Genomic DNA, 14,268 nt, shown 5'->3' on the forward strand with positions numbered 1-14,268 from the left:
ATGGCTGACCTTACTGAGAGAGAAATTCAAGGACCCTCCAGCTTGGTCTAGGTATCCGTGGGCCCCATGTTCCCTCCTGCTGGGTTCCATGACTGCCACACCCATACAGTCTGGAAGCCTGAGTCACAACTGCCCAGGCCTACAGATGGTCCATAGATAGAGACTCACAGAGAGGAAGAAGACCTCAAGAACCCACAGAAAAGAACATTTCCCCCTTACGCAGTGGTGGGAACAGACCTAGAAAGGAAAGATACTTAGCTATGATCCCACAGTCAGGCCCAAGGCTTTCCTATCCTCATCCGTTAGGCAGGACCAAGCCATGCTCAGAGGAAAACAGAAAAATACTCAGTTAAGCTGTAATCTGTCACAGCTCCAGCACAGGTTTTTGAATTAAAATATTCACAAGTAGCAGAGACATCTGTAGGAAGAGTAACTGGATGCAACATCCTGCAGGAGGCCAGGCTAAATGTGTCCCATGACATCACTCTACAGAAGAGGCTGCCAGGAGCCACACAAGGTCCTGAAACAGTTCTGCAGCTGAGTGCCGCAGAGGAGGGCTAGGCCTGGGGCTTGCTGCCTGGCTCCCGGGCCCCTGCTCTGCGAAGAAATGCTTTGTGGGCCCCTGGCTTATGTAGGATATTGTCTGCCAACCTCTCTAGGCCAGTCTAGTCTGGAAATATACCTTCTTTCTGCCCAGTCTTCTGGTTCCCTATGGGTCTCCTCCTGAGCAGCAGCAGGTCTTCAGTTAACTGCTGCGGAGGGTGTGGAGGAGGGAGGGATTCTGACAGCCATGCGACTCTCTTGAAGGAGTCCCACCAAGCCTGGAGCATGAGAGATTCCATCAAAGTCCTGACCAGACTGCTCCTGAGTTACAGCAGGAGCATCTTTCCCAGGAGTACAGATCCTATGATGGGGAAGAAGGTGGAGGATCCTACTATAAACATGGGAAGTGTCTCTAAGGCACACATCTGCACACTTGCACCAACAACAGACAGGCCTGGGTAGGTGGTCTCTGGTAGATCTGAAGAGACCGCTCGCTGGCTCTTCCACCCCCTGCTGCCTGACTTCAGCTCTCTGGTTTCCTATCCTCCTCTCCTTGGGTCAGCTAGTGCCTGCTCTGGGAGGGCTGTCTGGAGACAGAGTTGGGCTGCCTAAGCGCTGTCCTCGGTGCTGGAGGCCTAGTAGGACAAGCTTGTTTTGAGGGGCTGACCCTGAAATTTAGATATAAGTCCAGCCCACCAGAATATCTACGTTTATTTTTTCCAAAGAATGTACAGCTGGGCTTCCTCCTTTTAATCACAAACACTGAAACAGAAGGTGTGTCCATCTGTGACTGTGTGGCCATTCATTGTAGCTATGTGTTGCCACTTATAGTTGTGTATGAAGACCATGATTGCCTGCGTCCTCATGAGACACTTGTGATTCCATGTGTCTTCCTGTAACCTCATATGACCTCGTTTGGAAGCCTGCAACTGTATGGAGCCCCCTCTGACCTTGGGTGGCCTCAGATCCAATCTTCTCAGAAGGGGAGATCTAAAGTTGGTTTCCTGGAGAATCTGGGCACTGTCTGGCCTAGCCTCCTTAGCTAGTGGCTGGAGAGACGCTCACTGCCCCCCTCCTACTGGCTCGCAGATTTGGCACCCAGAGTCTCCCAGTGTCCGCGTGTCCGCAAATTAAGGCCCTTGGGGGCATCTGCGTCAGAGGGCACTGGCCCACAGGTATGTATGCCTCCTAGGACCGCGACCCCTCTGCCACCTGAGCCTGCTCAGCCACGAAAGCCAGCGTCGCGCGAGGTAAGAGTCGCTAATTGGTGGGGTGGGTGCGGCGTCACGCTCCCGCGCTGGTTGCCGGTGCGCGCCTCTCCTGCCGGTTTCCCCAGAACGCCGGGTCCTGACGTTGGGGGCAAGGGCGGAGACTGCTGTTCCGCGCTGCGGCCCGGCCCCTCCCCCGCCCGGGGCCTCGGCGGTTCAGCCGCGCCTCTGAGCGCGGGGGACGCCCCAGGCCCGGGCGGTCTGCGGGCAGGCGGGGGGCTCCGGTGCGGAGCGCGCGCCGCGCCCTCCCCCTCCCGCAGAGTCTCCGCAGAGGCACAGGGAGGGGGCGCTGCGGAGCAGGGGGCGGGGGCTAAAAATACCCGGCGGCGGCGGCGGCGGCGGCGGCGCGACGACCGCTGAGGCTGTGGAGCTGCGGGGCTGCAGCCCGGGAGGCTGTGCGGGGGCGAGGGCGGGCCCCGCTGACCGACATGCTGACCTTCTTCCTCGTCTCGGGGGGCTCTCTGTGGCTGTTCGCGGGTAAGTCGCCGTCCTGTCCTCGTCCCTGACCTCCAACCCTCGCACGCTTTGGTGTCCTGGTCCAGGGTGGGGGTGATCCCTCAGCCCCAGCTGCTGAGCGGTCCCTTCAAGGAACGCCCCCTTCCCCCGCCCCCCGCCCCCCGCCGGGTCGCCCAAGTCACCACAGCCCAAATTCTGGTGGTCTCCGGACGGACGGGTTGGGAAGCAACTGGGTCTGCAGAAATAAGGGGCCTTGCTCTCTGCGACCAAACAACAACCTCCTTCCAGTTACCATGTCCTCCTCCCCTTATGCCGGGGGTCGTCCACTGTTCAGACTAGGCCCTGAGCCCATTCGTCCTCCAAGTCCAAGTCCAGTGACAGGCTTAATGCATCCTTGTCCGTCTCCAGAGTCTAGAAACTGAGGGTGTTGGTCGCAGAGGTCCTGCAGCAGGTCAGCCAGGTAACCTGGGACTTCCTGATCCCGGTAAGGGGTTCTCCTCACGACCCATCCCTGCCTACCCTTCAGCCAGAATACAAGATATCTGTAAAGCCAGGGTTCACTGGTCTCCTCAGCTCTGCCCAGGGCTAGGTCCCCCAGCTCAGCGCTCTCCCCACACACCTGGGGTGTCACCACAGGCCGGTTCATCCACCAGTTCTGCTGCCTGCACCAGCGGCTCTCCTCTATGAGCATGGAATAATACTCTAAAGAGTTTACACCCCACCCCCACTCCATCACCCCCATGTGCAGATTCAGACTGTTAATGTATGTGAAGTGCTTGAACCTTACACCGGCCTTAAACAGGACCTAGCCCAGAGCAAATCCTCTATGAACGTTATAGTGTTTATTGTTTCACATTCAAACAGCAGCATCAATGGAGGTAATAAAGTCTTTTTTAAGCCAAAGAAGGGAAAGAAGTTGACCCTTTCGGAATCCTTACCTGAAACTCTGCACGCGTTATTTAATATTCACAGCAAATCCTAGGAGGTTGGTGGTGCTTTCTCCATTTTATGGAGGTTCAGAGGCTAATTGGCTTGACCAATGTCACACAAATAATATCTGGCAGACTGGGGTTCCTTCTGAGGTTTTAATTGATCACTTATTGCCAAGTCCTTGGTGGAATTAGGCTTGAACCTAGGAAGTTTGTGGGCCAGGTTATCGCTCCCCCACTCACTGCCCGTTGCCCTGAGACCACAGAGACACCTCCCCTGAGCCGGGGAGGGGAGCGGGTAAGGCCTCTCTAATCCCCTTCTCTCCCTAAGCTCCTTCTGTCTGCTAGTGTCTGAGGACAGGCCGTGCAGGGCCACTCTGGGCCTGATGTGCTCATCCAACAGGCAAGGTTGGGCCTAGAGCTGGGGACAGGGGTAAGGGGCAGGATTTATCAATACAATGACGATAGTAGTAATAGCCGCCATTTATTGTCTGGGCAATAGTCTCAGAGCCTTTCCCCAGTACCAGGACCCCTTTGCCCTACCCTTCGGAGGCCTCCATCTAGCCATGGTTTGGTCTAAGGGCAGTTCTCTGGAGCACTGGTTTCTGTGGCTGCAAAGAGGTGCCTGAGGGCTACAGGGCCACATGTGGCAGGAGTCATCAGCAGCCCATGATAAAGAGCCCCACACAGTGCAAGGTCCTTGTCTGAAAGTGGGGTTTAGCAGGCACTGACTCAGCCTGGCCTTCTCTCCTGCTTTGTTGTGGAGCATTTCCCAAAGTGGTCAGGTGCCTCTCCAAATAGGAAAACTGCCTCAGGGACTGACCTTGGCCTCGGAGTGGTCAAGCAGGGGGAGTCTTGGGGCAAGTGGCAGCTGCTTCTATAGGGGCCAAACTTCTCAATGCAAACAGGAGTTTCCTCAAAGTTGCCACGTTGACTGTAAGAGTGAGAGACTGAGGCTGGCGTGTGGTGTTCATTGGACAGAACACCACAGACATACGTCACAGCGTTCCCAGATCTTGCATCCACTTTGTTTTGGACTTTGCCTGGACCCAGCCTTTCTCTGGGGGCAGAGGGGACTCCCAAGCTAAAACTGAGAGCACATTCCGCCTTATAATCTCCAGGGTCCCATGGCAGCTGCCAGATCCCTTTGGCTCAGCCAGAAACAGGAGAATACTCCTGAGGTGATGTCACCCTTTAGTAGAGTTGCATGCTTTTTGCCACCTAATCTGGCCTAGTGCAACGAGGGCTGCCTTCAAGGGGCCACAAGGAGAGAGTGACGTGCAAGGTGGGGGGAGCCACCTGGAGGAGGAACTGACTATCTGGAGGGAGCAGCAGGGTGCTCTGAGTCTTTGGAGAGCAAGGGCTACATCTGTCCTGCTCCCGACCGGGGAGGCCAGCCCACAATTCTACCTGTGTGTTAAGTAGTAAACAAGGAAACCGATAAAATAGATCCGGCATGAGTCAGATGCTGTGCCTGATCTCAGTGCCCTCAGCACTCAGAGGACTATGGGAGCAATGGATTGGTAGTTCTGCCTGCTTATATGGCACCATTGTGCAAAGTAGAAAGAGGCAGTTCTCTTAGTCTATGAATTTCTAAAACAGCACCCCTTCTTCTAGGCTGATGCAGTCTGGTGCTATTGTACAGGGTCCAGTCTGCTCAACCATTTACCTAGCCAGCAGTAACAACTGAATGGGCTTCTGCAGCATATAGGGGTCTTTATCAAAGCCAGGGAGGCCAAAGTCCAGATAGAGAAAGTCAGGCCAGCAAAGGTATGGAGGAAAAACTGTGGTGGAGGTAGGTCTTCAGGGTCTTGTGACTGGGGAGCCTAGGTTGCGAGAGGAAGATGGAGTCTGGATAGGAGAGAGTTTCATTTAGGGGGGAGAGAAACCCTCAATTTAGCTGCAGTGGCCTGGATAAGCCAGCAGGAAGGGAGTGAAGGCTGGGAGAGCAGTGGGAGGCTGTTGTGATGTTATTTCCGAGAATGGATAGAGCCTGAGGATAGCCCATTCGAGGCTGGGCTCCAGGAAGGGGCTATCAGCTGTGACCTTGGAAGAATGGAGGATGGCCCTGGTGCCGGAGACCAGTGTGGTAGCCTTCTGGCTTTAGGCAGGTTCAGACTTGCACAGTCTGGCTCAGCTCACCCCTATCAGATCTTACCCCCATCCTAGGCTCCCAAGAGGGTAGGGGACTAGTATGAGGTCTGGGGCCATGGCAGGGGGCCCAAGAAGGCAGGTAGGACCCCGATAGGTGGTGGAGTTCCAAGCAGAACAGCTGAGGACACAAAAGAAGTCCCGGATTTGTACATGGTACACCACTTCAGTGCCTTCTCACCCTGCCCAGCCTGTGGTAGGACATAGAGGTGGTCCCAGTGAGAGCATACCGACACCAGGGGGCAGCAGAACCCGGCCATTCTACTCTACGGCTAGTTTTCTGTCCCTCGTGATTGATTATAAGGACTCCTAGGTTGATCTTCAGAAGGCCGAATTTGGCTCAGCCACAGTCCCTTTTGGGACCCAGAGCTGTCCCATACACGCAGCAAGCAGGATAAGTGAGCATGAAGCTCTGGCTTATTTGAAAAAAGAAGCAAAAGTTATAGGTCTTTTTATAACAGAACCTGTGCTGGGTAACTAGCCAGTGCCTGGCACTTAGTAGGTATTCAGATATTCACTGAATGAAGTACTGTGAGCGGGGGAAGTTTTTTTATAGGGGCAAGTATTGTTGCAAACATGCTGACTTGACTACTGTTTCCCTGAGCACCTACCATGTGTCAAGCACTGTGTTCTACAATTCCCCAAGCTTTCCTTTAATCTTTAATCTTTCCCACAACACGGTGCTGTGTTATCCCATTTAATAGATGAGGTACTGAGACACAGGAAAGTTCAATGGGGAAGTGACTCCTAAGAGCTGTGAGCTAGACCCCATTCTCAGGCTTCCAGTCTGGGGAAGGAGCACCAGGCACGATCAGGCAAGGTCTGAGCCCCTCCAGCAGACTCGTCAAAGGGTACAAGCAAGGGAGTGGTCCCTGGACAGGGAAGGCAAAGAGAGGATAGGTGTAAAATGCCAAGGGCAGGAGCCGGCGCACAGGAAAGAGCTCATTAAGTGTTAGCTAAAGTTATCACCACCTGAGCTAAGCTCTCCTGAAAGAGAGTGTAGGATTCTGACATGCAGAAAGGAAGTAAGGAAAGAAAAGCCATTCTAGGCCGAGGGACCCGTGTAAGAAAGATTGGCAGTAGTAATGAATGAGATCTAGGGACATACTGTGTAGCCAATGAGGTGATGGTCGGGGCTGAGCTATGTAGGCCCTAGAATGTCAGACCAGGCTGCATGGACTTTATCAGGGACATATGGCCAAAACTGGGCATGTGGATGGCCAAGGCGGCACTACCCCGGCACTGTACAAGCCATATACCTCCACTGGTGGCACATGTTCCACTGAACTACAGTCTTTGGCCTCCTCCACTAGCCCTGTGACCTCCTTGAGGGCAGGGCCAGGGTGTCTCCTCTCTGTGCCCCAACCCAGGGCTCAGCATACAGTGTGTATTGCATAAGTGAGTGATATGAAGAGATTTCTGAAAATAATTTATTTTAATGATGAAGTGTTTTATATACTATTTTCTTGCCACAAGTTAATTAACAAAAAACCATCCTTGACTGTGCTCCTACTAGGTACCAGGCTGTATATCCAGCTGGGGGACAATGCCAATATGGTAGAAACAGTAGGGGAAGGCAGGTGTGAACTCCTTGCAGGCATGGCCAAGTCAGCCTTCACTGGAGATCCTTTGGTGCCAACAACCCAGAACAGAGGAGGTGTCCCAGAAGTGTTTAATGAAGGAATGAATGAGTGAATAAGTGAAAGAACGAATGATGGAACCTACAGCTGCAGGGTAAATGGTTTTGGGAAACGTAGACTTCTCTGAGGACAAGAGCCCACTGTTTCCTTGGAGTTCCATTTCCAGTCTCCTGGTAGGCTGGGAGCTCCGGCCAAGCAGTGGTGAGAGGTCAAAGTCCACAGCTCACTGGCTGGTCTGGTCACTCGCTACTTAGCTTGGCCAGAGTCCCCACTAACCACACCCGTGGGTCCCAGGAAGGGAACGTGATGGGCGAGATGCTACTTTGTGCCCTAGGCTTGTCCTTCAGCATGCCCAGGGGTGGTCTCCTGTCGCCACTCAGCTGCTCTAGGAGCCCATGGTTGGTGTGGTCATTCCCAGACCTAGTTCCTTTGTGTGGTTCCTTTGTGTGGCTTCCTGTGAGGCTTGAGGTCTGTGACTGGCAGAAGTGGGAAGATGGCAAGTGGGTTAGGACAGATTCTGAGCCGAGCTAAGCTAGCCATTCTAAGGCCCAGCCTGTAATCTCAGCACCTGAAGGATTTCAAATCCTCAGAAGTCTCACCTGTGCCTATTCACTTGCTCTTCCTAGAGATACCTTTCCTCTTTCAAAAGCTACTCCAGGTATTTTCTGGAGGTATCTGTGGAGAGTTGGAGATGGCTAGGTTCTAATTTGCCATCTGCCCATTCGAGCCTGCTGTCTGAGGTGCTGTCTCCTGGGGCTTTAGAGCAGGAAGCCAGGCCAGGGTGGTACCAGTGAGAGAACAATCAGCAACTGTTTTCAGACCTCGGGAGAAGCAAATCTGCATTGGTACCTGTAGGGAACAGGAACAGAGCTGGTTATTGATGGCTATTTGAGGAATGAGAGAGGAGAGGTTGAACGGGTGACGCTGAGACAGATCCCACTAACCATCCCTGCCAGGAACCTTGCTTTGCTCCTAGCACACCGCAGCCTAGCCCACCAGCACAAGAGATGGATCTTGAGGGACCAAGTATGACTTGGCCATGCTACAAAATGCTGTTTCTGCCTTTAGTGTGTGGACTGTTGTTGGGGCTGAGATCCCCGGTGGGGTTCCTCCTGACCACTACCTCCTGCCCCTGCTCTGGCTGTAAACACTTCTGGGCACTGACTGTAGATCCTGCTGAATAGGCAGAAGGGCCACTGGGAGGGACAGTGAAGTCAACCAGAGATAAGATAGCAAGGCCAGCTAGGACAGTCAGAGACTGGGATGGGAAGTTAGTTAGAGCTGGGACAGAGAGAGCAGCAAGATGGGATGTGGGCCAGCCAGTGAGACCGGACAGGGAGGTTGGCCAGAGGCTGGATGGTGAGGCCCTGGAGGCCAATGAGAGGAAGGCTGTAATCAGCCTGGAGAAGGAGCACTCAGCTGGGCCCCATCCAGACCTACAGTGGCCCCTTGCCTTTGGAAGGTGCAGAGCTTCTGGCCCCCTAGAGCTGAGGCTGCATGAAGCCACCTAGATCCCAGGATCCTGCTCAGTGGCTAGAGGACTTCAGGGTTAATGGTGACTGTGCCACCCAGCAGATGATTTGGTGTGGCTCTCTGGGGGATACCTTTGACTTACCCATACTCAGCGCCCAGCCCTGTCTTCAGGCTCTCCCCCCCAAGCCTGGCTCTGCCTGGGGTGGTGGATAGAACGGGAGAGCAGGTCTTCCCTGGCCAGCAGGCTTGTGGGAGATTTGGGTACATGTGTCCCTGTTCTCTTTGCCTAGGTCGGACATCAGGGAAGGCTGTGACCTGTGAAACCCTCTTTTCCATCTGGACCGAGGTGTCCTTTCTCCTCTGCTTTTGTCCCCTGCTATTCCTCCCCGGGGCAGCTCCATGAACTCTGTGCACGCTGTATGGCCCCGACTAACAGTGGGAAGACCCGCAGAGGGAGGCAACAGTGGCCAGCCATCAGAGATGGGCGTTTTCTTTGGGCTGAGAGGCTGGCAAGGCTCCTTTTCCTTTGATTGCAGGAGGTCTGTGGAGGGGCCGCCACCCCTCCTATTGGTTCAGAAGCAGTTCTTAAGTGGTTTTGTCCTAGATTTCCTCTCAAGCTAAATGATCTTACTGTGTCATTGTCTCCTATTAGTGGGAGTCTGAGTAGTCTCCATGCTCCATAGGGTACAAGGTTTGTGCTGTGGTTAATGGACAGCTCCTGGTGACCCTAACATTTCTGGCCTCTGAAAGACTGAACAAAATTGAAGTCTGACCTGTCATGGTGCCTCTGTTGAAGATGGCGTCCTAAGCCCTGGAGTGTCCCAGAAGCTAGGCTCCGGGTTACTATAAATCCACAGCTCAAGCGTGCTTTTGGTAGCAGTGCTGTGGGTGGCAGGCAGAGGATACACATGGCCGCCATTCCTAAAAGTCCTCTCTGTGCACTGCAAGGTCTTTTGTTTACCATCACATTTTTCTTCCCATTTCTTTGTCCATGTTTACCATCAACACTGTGAGAATTCCTGAAGTTTCCTCATATAAAAAAAAGATTGCTCCCTGAGACACAGCCATTACTATTTTTGAAAAGGACAAAACCAATGCAGCTTCAGAATGGGCCATCCCATTTCTTGGTCCCACCTCCCCCTGACCTGACGCACTGCTTTCCTCTGCAGCCACAGAGCCTCCGGCTCCCTCTGGAAAGATGGCGGGTTCAGTGAGACTCCAAGTGCTGGTGCTCTCTGTGGGCCAGTGTGAACAACGGCTGCATCCCTCCCCAGCCAGCCAGGGCCTCATTTTACTTTGGTCTGAAAGAGATTTTTGTTTTCTGGTGAGAACAGCCCCAGCCTGGCCAGGCTGGAGCCAGTGGCAGGAATACAAACCCTTTCATGTGACAGGCTCAGAGTGGAGAGATACAGGCCTGCCAGCAGCATGCCCTCCCCTGCCACTGCTTGGAGGTGGTCATTTGCATATTTCCCATTCACCCTGGCCTTGAAAAGGAGGCCTGAGTTCTCAGTGCTCCCTGCCCAGCTGAGGGCTGAGCTGCTTGAGCCTTGGCATTAACTCTGTGGACGCCAAGGGCTCTTACTGGCCAACTATAGGGCTTCACAGCCAGAGATCAGTGAGAGGCAGTAGCAGCTGCTGTGTGGCTCGGGCCTCCAGAGGGCTGATCCAGGAGGTGTCAGGGTCCCATTCACCAGCTCAGCTGAACTAAGTGAAATTCAGATTTGGTTTTTCTGGCATTTAGAAGAGGAACTTTGTCAAAGTATGGGGAAACCAGAAAATTACGCTATTTATCAAATTTGCTGGAAAACCTACCTTTAACCAAAGGGTAGACGGTAAATGTGTCCTTTGCAGGACCCTTTCTTTTCTCTGCTCATTGTCTGGTATATGAAAAAACAATGACACCTGGAATGCTGGGTAAAGGACATATGTTGATTTCTCACTGCAGCAGCCATTTCTTTGGCAGGGACCTAGAGGCACAGCTTGCCTAGGGCACCGTTACATCCGAAAACCACAGGGCACTAGGTCTGGGGAGCTGGTGGGTGCCCTTAGCTTGTGGCTGCGACTTCACAGGCATGAGGCATATGTACAGTACCAACCAGTCTTTTCCTTCTGCAGTGAAATGGCTACCCACCCAGCCTCAGCTTCCTGCCCCAGGCTTCAGCGCAGCCAGGCCCCTGCCTGCTTCCCAGGAGCCCCGACATCTCACAGTCCCTTCCTGTGACTTACCAACCTGCTTGTGTCTCTGTCCCTTTCTCAGAACACTCCCCCTTCTGCTCCTCTCTTTGCTCCCCCCCCCTCGACTGAGGATGTGCCTTAGGTTCTGCCTTTTGTGCATTGATCCCTGAGCAGGGTGTCCCCAGCTGAACAAGCAAGCAAACAAATCCCTCTCGTGCTACCCCCACTTCAACGGCCCCAGCCATATCTTAGAAGGACCCTCCCTATTTTATGGAGCTCCTCTTAGCTAGAGGAGGTCACATCCTGTACCCTGTACCCTGGCCACCTGCAGTTAAGCTCTGAGAGCATGCCAGGAGCAACACATGTTTTCTTTACTGAGCTTGAAGCCGTACGGTTTGCCATGTGTCCTTGGTCTGGGCCAGTGTCGAAATGGATTGCTGTTCCTGAGCCCAGGACTGGCCAGAAGGGAGGAGAGAGGGTCATGTTGCAGCCCCAGGATTTGGCTGTCTGCATAGTGGGGCCTGGCCAGGGGGTTTTCCTCTGCTTGTGTGGCACTCACAGCCCTCGCCAGTACCCCAGGGTCATGCCTGCTGTCCCAGGGCTTGGTGTGGAAGGAAGGACGATGAGGCTCAGGTTCATCTATACCATCGGTCCAGGTCATCGTCACCTGTAAATGTTTCCAAAGGGAACGCTGCCACTGTCTTAGCCTCTGCTGCCCAGCTTTGTTCTAAGAATTTTGTAGGGCTTGATTTTTAGTAAGGACAACGTTTATCTCAGAGCTTGTGAAAGACACTGTGTTGCTCTTTTCTCTTCTGTTCTCAAGGCTGTTTATATTTTTCAGTTCCTGAAAGTGTTGTTTGAGCCTGGTTTCCCGGTGCTGTCGTCAGGAATGTGGGCCCATGGTCCCTGACCAGGTCTTAGGGTGAGTGAGATTCTTGAGAGGTGCTGGCATGAGGATGGGGGGCGGAGGGCAGTGGAGGCTGCTTTCCACAGAGTGTATTGCTGTGAGGGGCTTGTTCACAGTGAGTTTGAGCTAGTTGGGACAGATGGCCCTGCATGGTGGTCAGGGAGAGCCGACCTCAGTTGGGCCTTTCACATTCAAGAGACTTAATTGAACCTTCAGAGCTCTAATCAGGCTCCTCGGGAGCTCGGTGGGTAAGCCACCCTGTAACCCAGCAACTTCGCTTCTCTCCCAGGGGATGTGCAGTTGGTCTCACCTGGCAGTTCCTGGCTTGGGGAGGCTCTTGGCCCCATCTCTGCCCCAGACATCAGTGGTTCTGTGATGCTAATTAAAACCCAAGAGGAAGATGGAGAGAAAGCCTCTCTCTCACAGCGGAGACCAGTGTGAATCCCTGTGTGGACGGGGTGGATACTGAGTTAAGTGCGGGCTTCCGTGTTTGTGTCTCTGCTGGTCAGGGTCGCACGGGTGTTGATGAGATTTGTGTTTTTCTTAACCTAGTGACTGGGCCACACGCTTCCTGGGATAGAACTGCTGCCATGGCCTCGTGTCTCTGGCACCCTGGGTAGTTTTCTTTCAGCCAGGACATTGGTTGTGACCGTTGGATTTTCTTCCCCAGAAGCATTTAATGCTTCTGCCCCTTGAGAAGCATTAAAGGAAGCTTTCCTCTTACTTACAGACATCTCAGAAAACATCTACAGAAAAGTAGGGGACCTGCCAAGAAGGAAGGACAAAGGGCTTTGTGGGCCAAACGTGGGTCCTCAGGCAGTTGTGCATTTGAAATCTTCCTCCAAGTGGATTAGGGAGGGCTGGAGCCTGGGGGCCCAGAAAGGCTTGTGCCAAGTTCCCCGTGAGGGCTGCTGGGGTAGGAAGTTCTCTCCTCATGGCTCACTCCAGGTGGCAGGCTGAGAAGTAAAAGTTGTATCAGCCCCAGGGAAGGTATTGCAAGGCCTGTGGGCGCTAGAGTTGCCAGGCAGATTGTGCAAACAGCTCTGAAGAGGGAGCCATGGCCTGGGGTGGTCTTGCTACAGAAGAAGTGAGTTGGATTTGGGTGGGCAGTAGCCTAGTCCTGGAAGGCTCAGAAGTACCTCTTGTGGCTAGGGCCTAGCAGGGGTGGGCGGTGAGCTGGGTCATGTAGCCTGGACCTGCCTTTTACTCTCTAGCAGTAACCACTATGTGCCTACTGTGTGCTCGGCCACAAAGTAGACATGAACAAAAGGCTATACCCAATCCTCATCCCCAACCCTCACTCTATGGAAACAGACCTTGCAGGAATGAGGCCCTGGGACCTTAGTGTTTCAGTCTGTCTCCCAGAGGCTGAAAGAGTTCAGAGCTCAGTTTTGGTTCCAACAGGCCAAGGTATGGATTCTGACTCCAGGTTGGCCACCCCCTGGCAACCCAGGAAAGTGGCATTATAGAAGGAGCTATTGTGCCCTGACCCTAAGTCTGCAGTGTGCCCACTGCCCAGAGCATCTCTGAGCAGATGTTTTGTTTGAGACCATGCTCAGCTTCCTTCCTCTCCCCGAGTAAACTGGTTGTGACCTTGTTGGCATGGGGAGAGGGGGCAGCCCCTGGGTGGGGCTAGAGGTGGAGGTTCTTTGGTGGTGGTGCAGGCCCCCTTCAGCGCCAGAGACCTGGCATCCCCAGCCCCACTCCCACTCCTTCCCACCACCTCAGCACTCCTGCTGGCTGCAGGTCTCCAGTCTCTTCCATCCCATGGCTGAGGCCCTGGCCCGTAGTCAGTGTCACAGATGGATGTGTAAAGAGGCTTTGTCCTTAAGTAACCCATTTGGCAAACTCTTCTCCAGGACTGAAGATGGAGTGGGGGTGGAGAGTGCAGAGGGGTGTGAACTGAGGCGCTGGCAACCTGGCAGAATGGGGGTTAAGGCTGGGTTGCTTGGCTCTGAGCTGATCTGAGCCAGCACCGCCCAGTGTGCAGATGGAGGGGGTGGGGCAGCGGGGCCCTTGAGGGGCCAGCAGCTTTTCATAGAGCTGTTCTGTGCCCCGGTCCCTGCCAGACCTGCTCCCACGGCTGCCAGGGAGCCTCTGCCACCACTGCTAACGACTCCGACACCATCCGGCTTCTCAGAGCAGGAGGCCATTGCAATCGGCTATCCCCAGGAGGGCAGACTTGGGGCAGGGCCTTCGCCACTTTTGTGCTTTGATCAAGATGTGGTAAGCTCTCTCCCTGAGCCCCACACACCCTTTATAAATAGAGGCTGGTACTAGTGGGACCAGCTCAGCTGCCTCCCCAGTGCCAGGAGCCCGCTGGAAAGGTAGGATGTGAATGCATGTACTTTTGCAAGTTGTCTTTGAGCCCTCATGGCTGGCAAAGAGATGGAGGAACCGCTTCAGCTAACTACTGTCTACTGAGTCTTTCTTTCTCTATGTGCCTGGCACCATACTCTCTGTCCATGAGCTTTTTTCGAGATGAGGCCCAGAGGGGTGAAGTGACTTGTCCAAGGTCATACAGCTATCAAGTGTCTGAGTCAGGATTTGGACACAGGTCAGTTCAGCACCAGGATGCTCCTTCGGGCCCTTTCCCTAGATCATTTCCGAGAACCCTGGGCCTTGAGAGAGATTGCGATTTTCTTTTTTGAGCTATTCATTGGGAGTTGAGCAGGTCCTTTAATGATTTGGTGGCTTATCTTGTGTTTTGCCACCCTTTCTGTAGG

At 53.8% G+C, this 14,268-nt stretch overlaps 1 protein-coding gene across 6 annotated transcripts in view; it reads left to right on the forward strand.

Moving 5' to 3' along the window:
* Positions 1-14,268, forward strand: part of ACSL6 (acyl-CoA synthetase long chain family member 6) — a 111,090-nt gene that overhangs the window by 57,269 nt on the left and 39,553 nt on the right. Inside the window, exon 1 of one of the 6 annotated variants that reach the window (XM_016118430.2) lies at positions 2,167-2,288. The exons of 1 other annotated variant lie outside the window; for it this stretch is intronic. In XM_016118430.2, coding sequence (XP_015973916.1) covers positions 2,240-2,288 — 49 coding nt within the window. In that variant the 5' untranslated portion in view covers positions 2,167-2,239. 4 more of the 6 variants (XM_016118432.2, XM_016118435.2, XM_016118431.2 and 1 more) reach the window with 4 other exon arrangements.

The sequence above is a fragment of the Rousettus aegyptiacus genome, unplaced genomic scaffold, assembly GCF_014176215.1.
Source record: "Rousettus aegyptiacus isolate mRouAeg1 unplaced genomic scaffold, mRouAeg1.p scaffold_m13_p_7, whole genome shotgun sequence".
In the NCBI taxonomy this organism is placed as follows: Eukaryota; Metazoa; Chordata; class Mammalia; order Chiroptera; family Pteropodidae; genus Rousettus; species Rousettus aegyptiacus.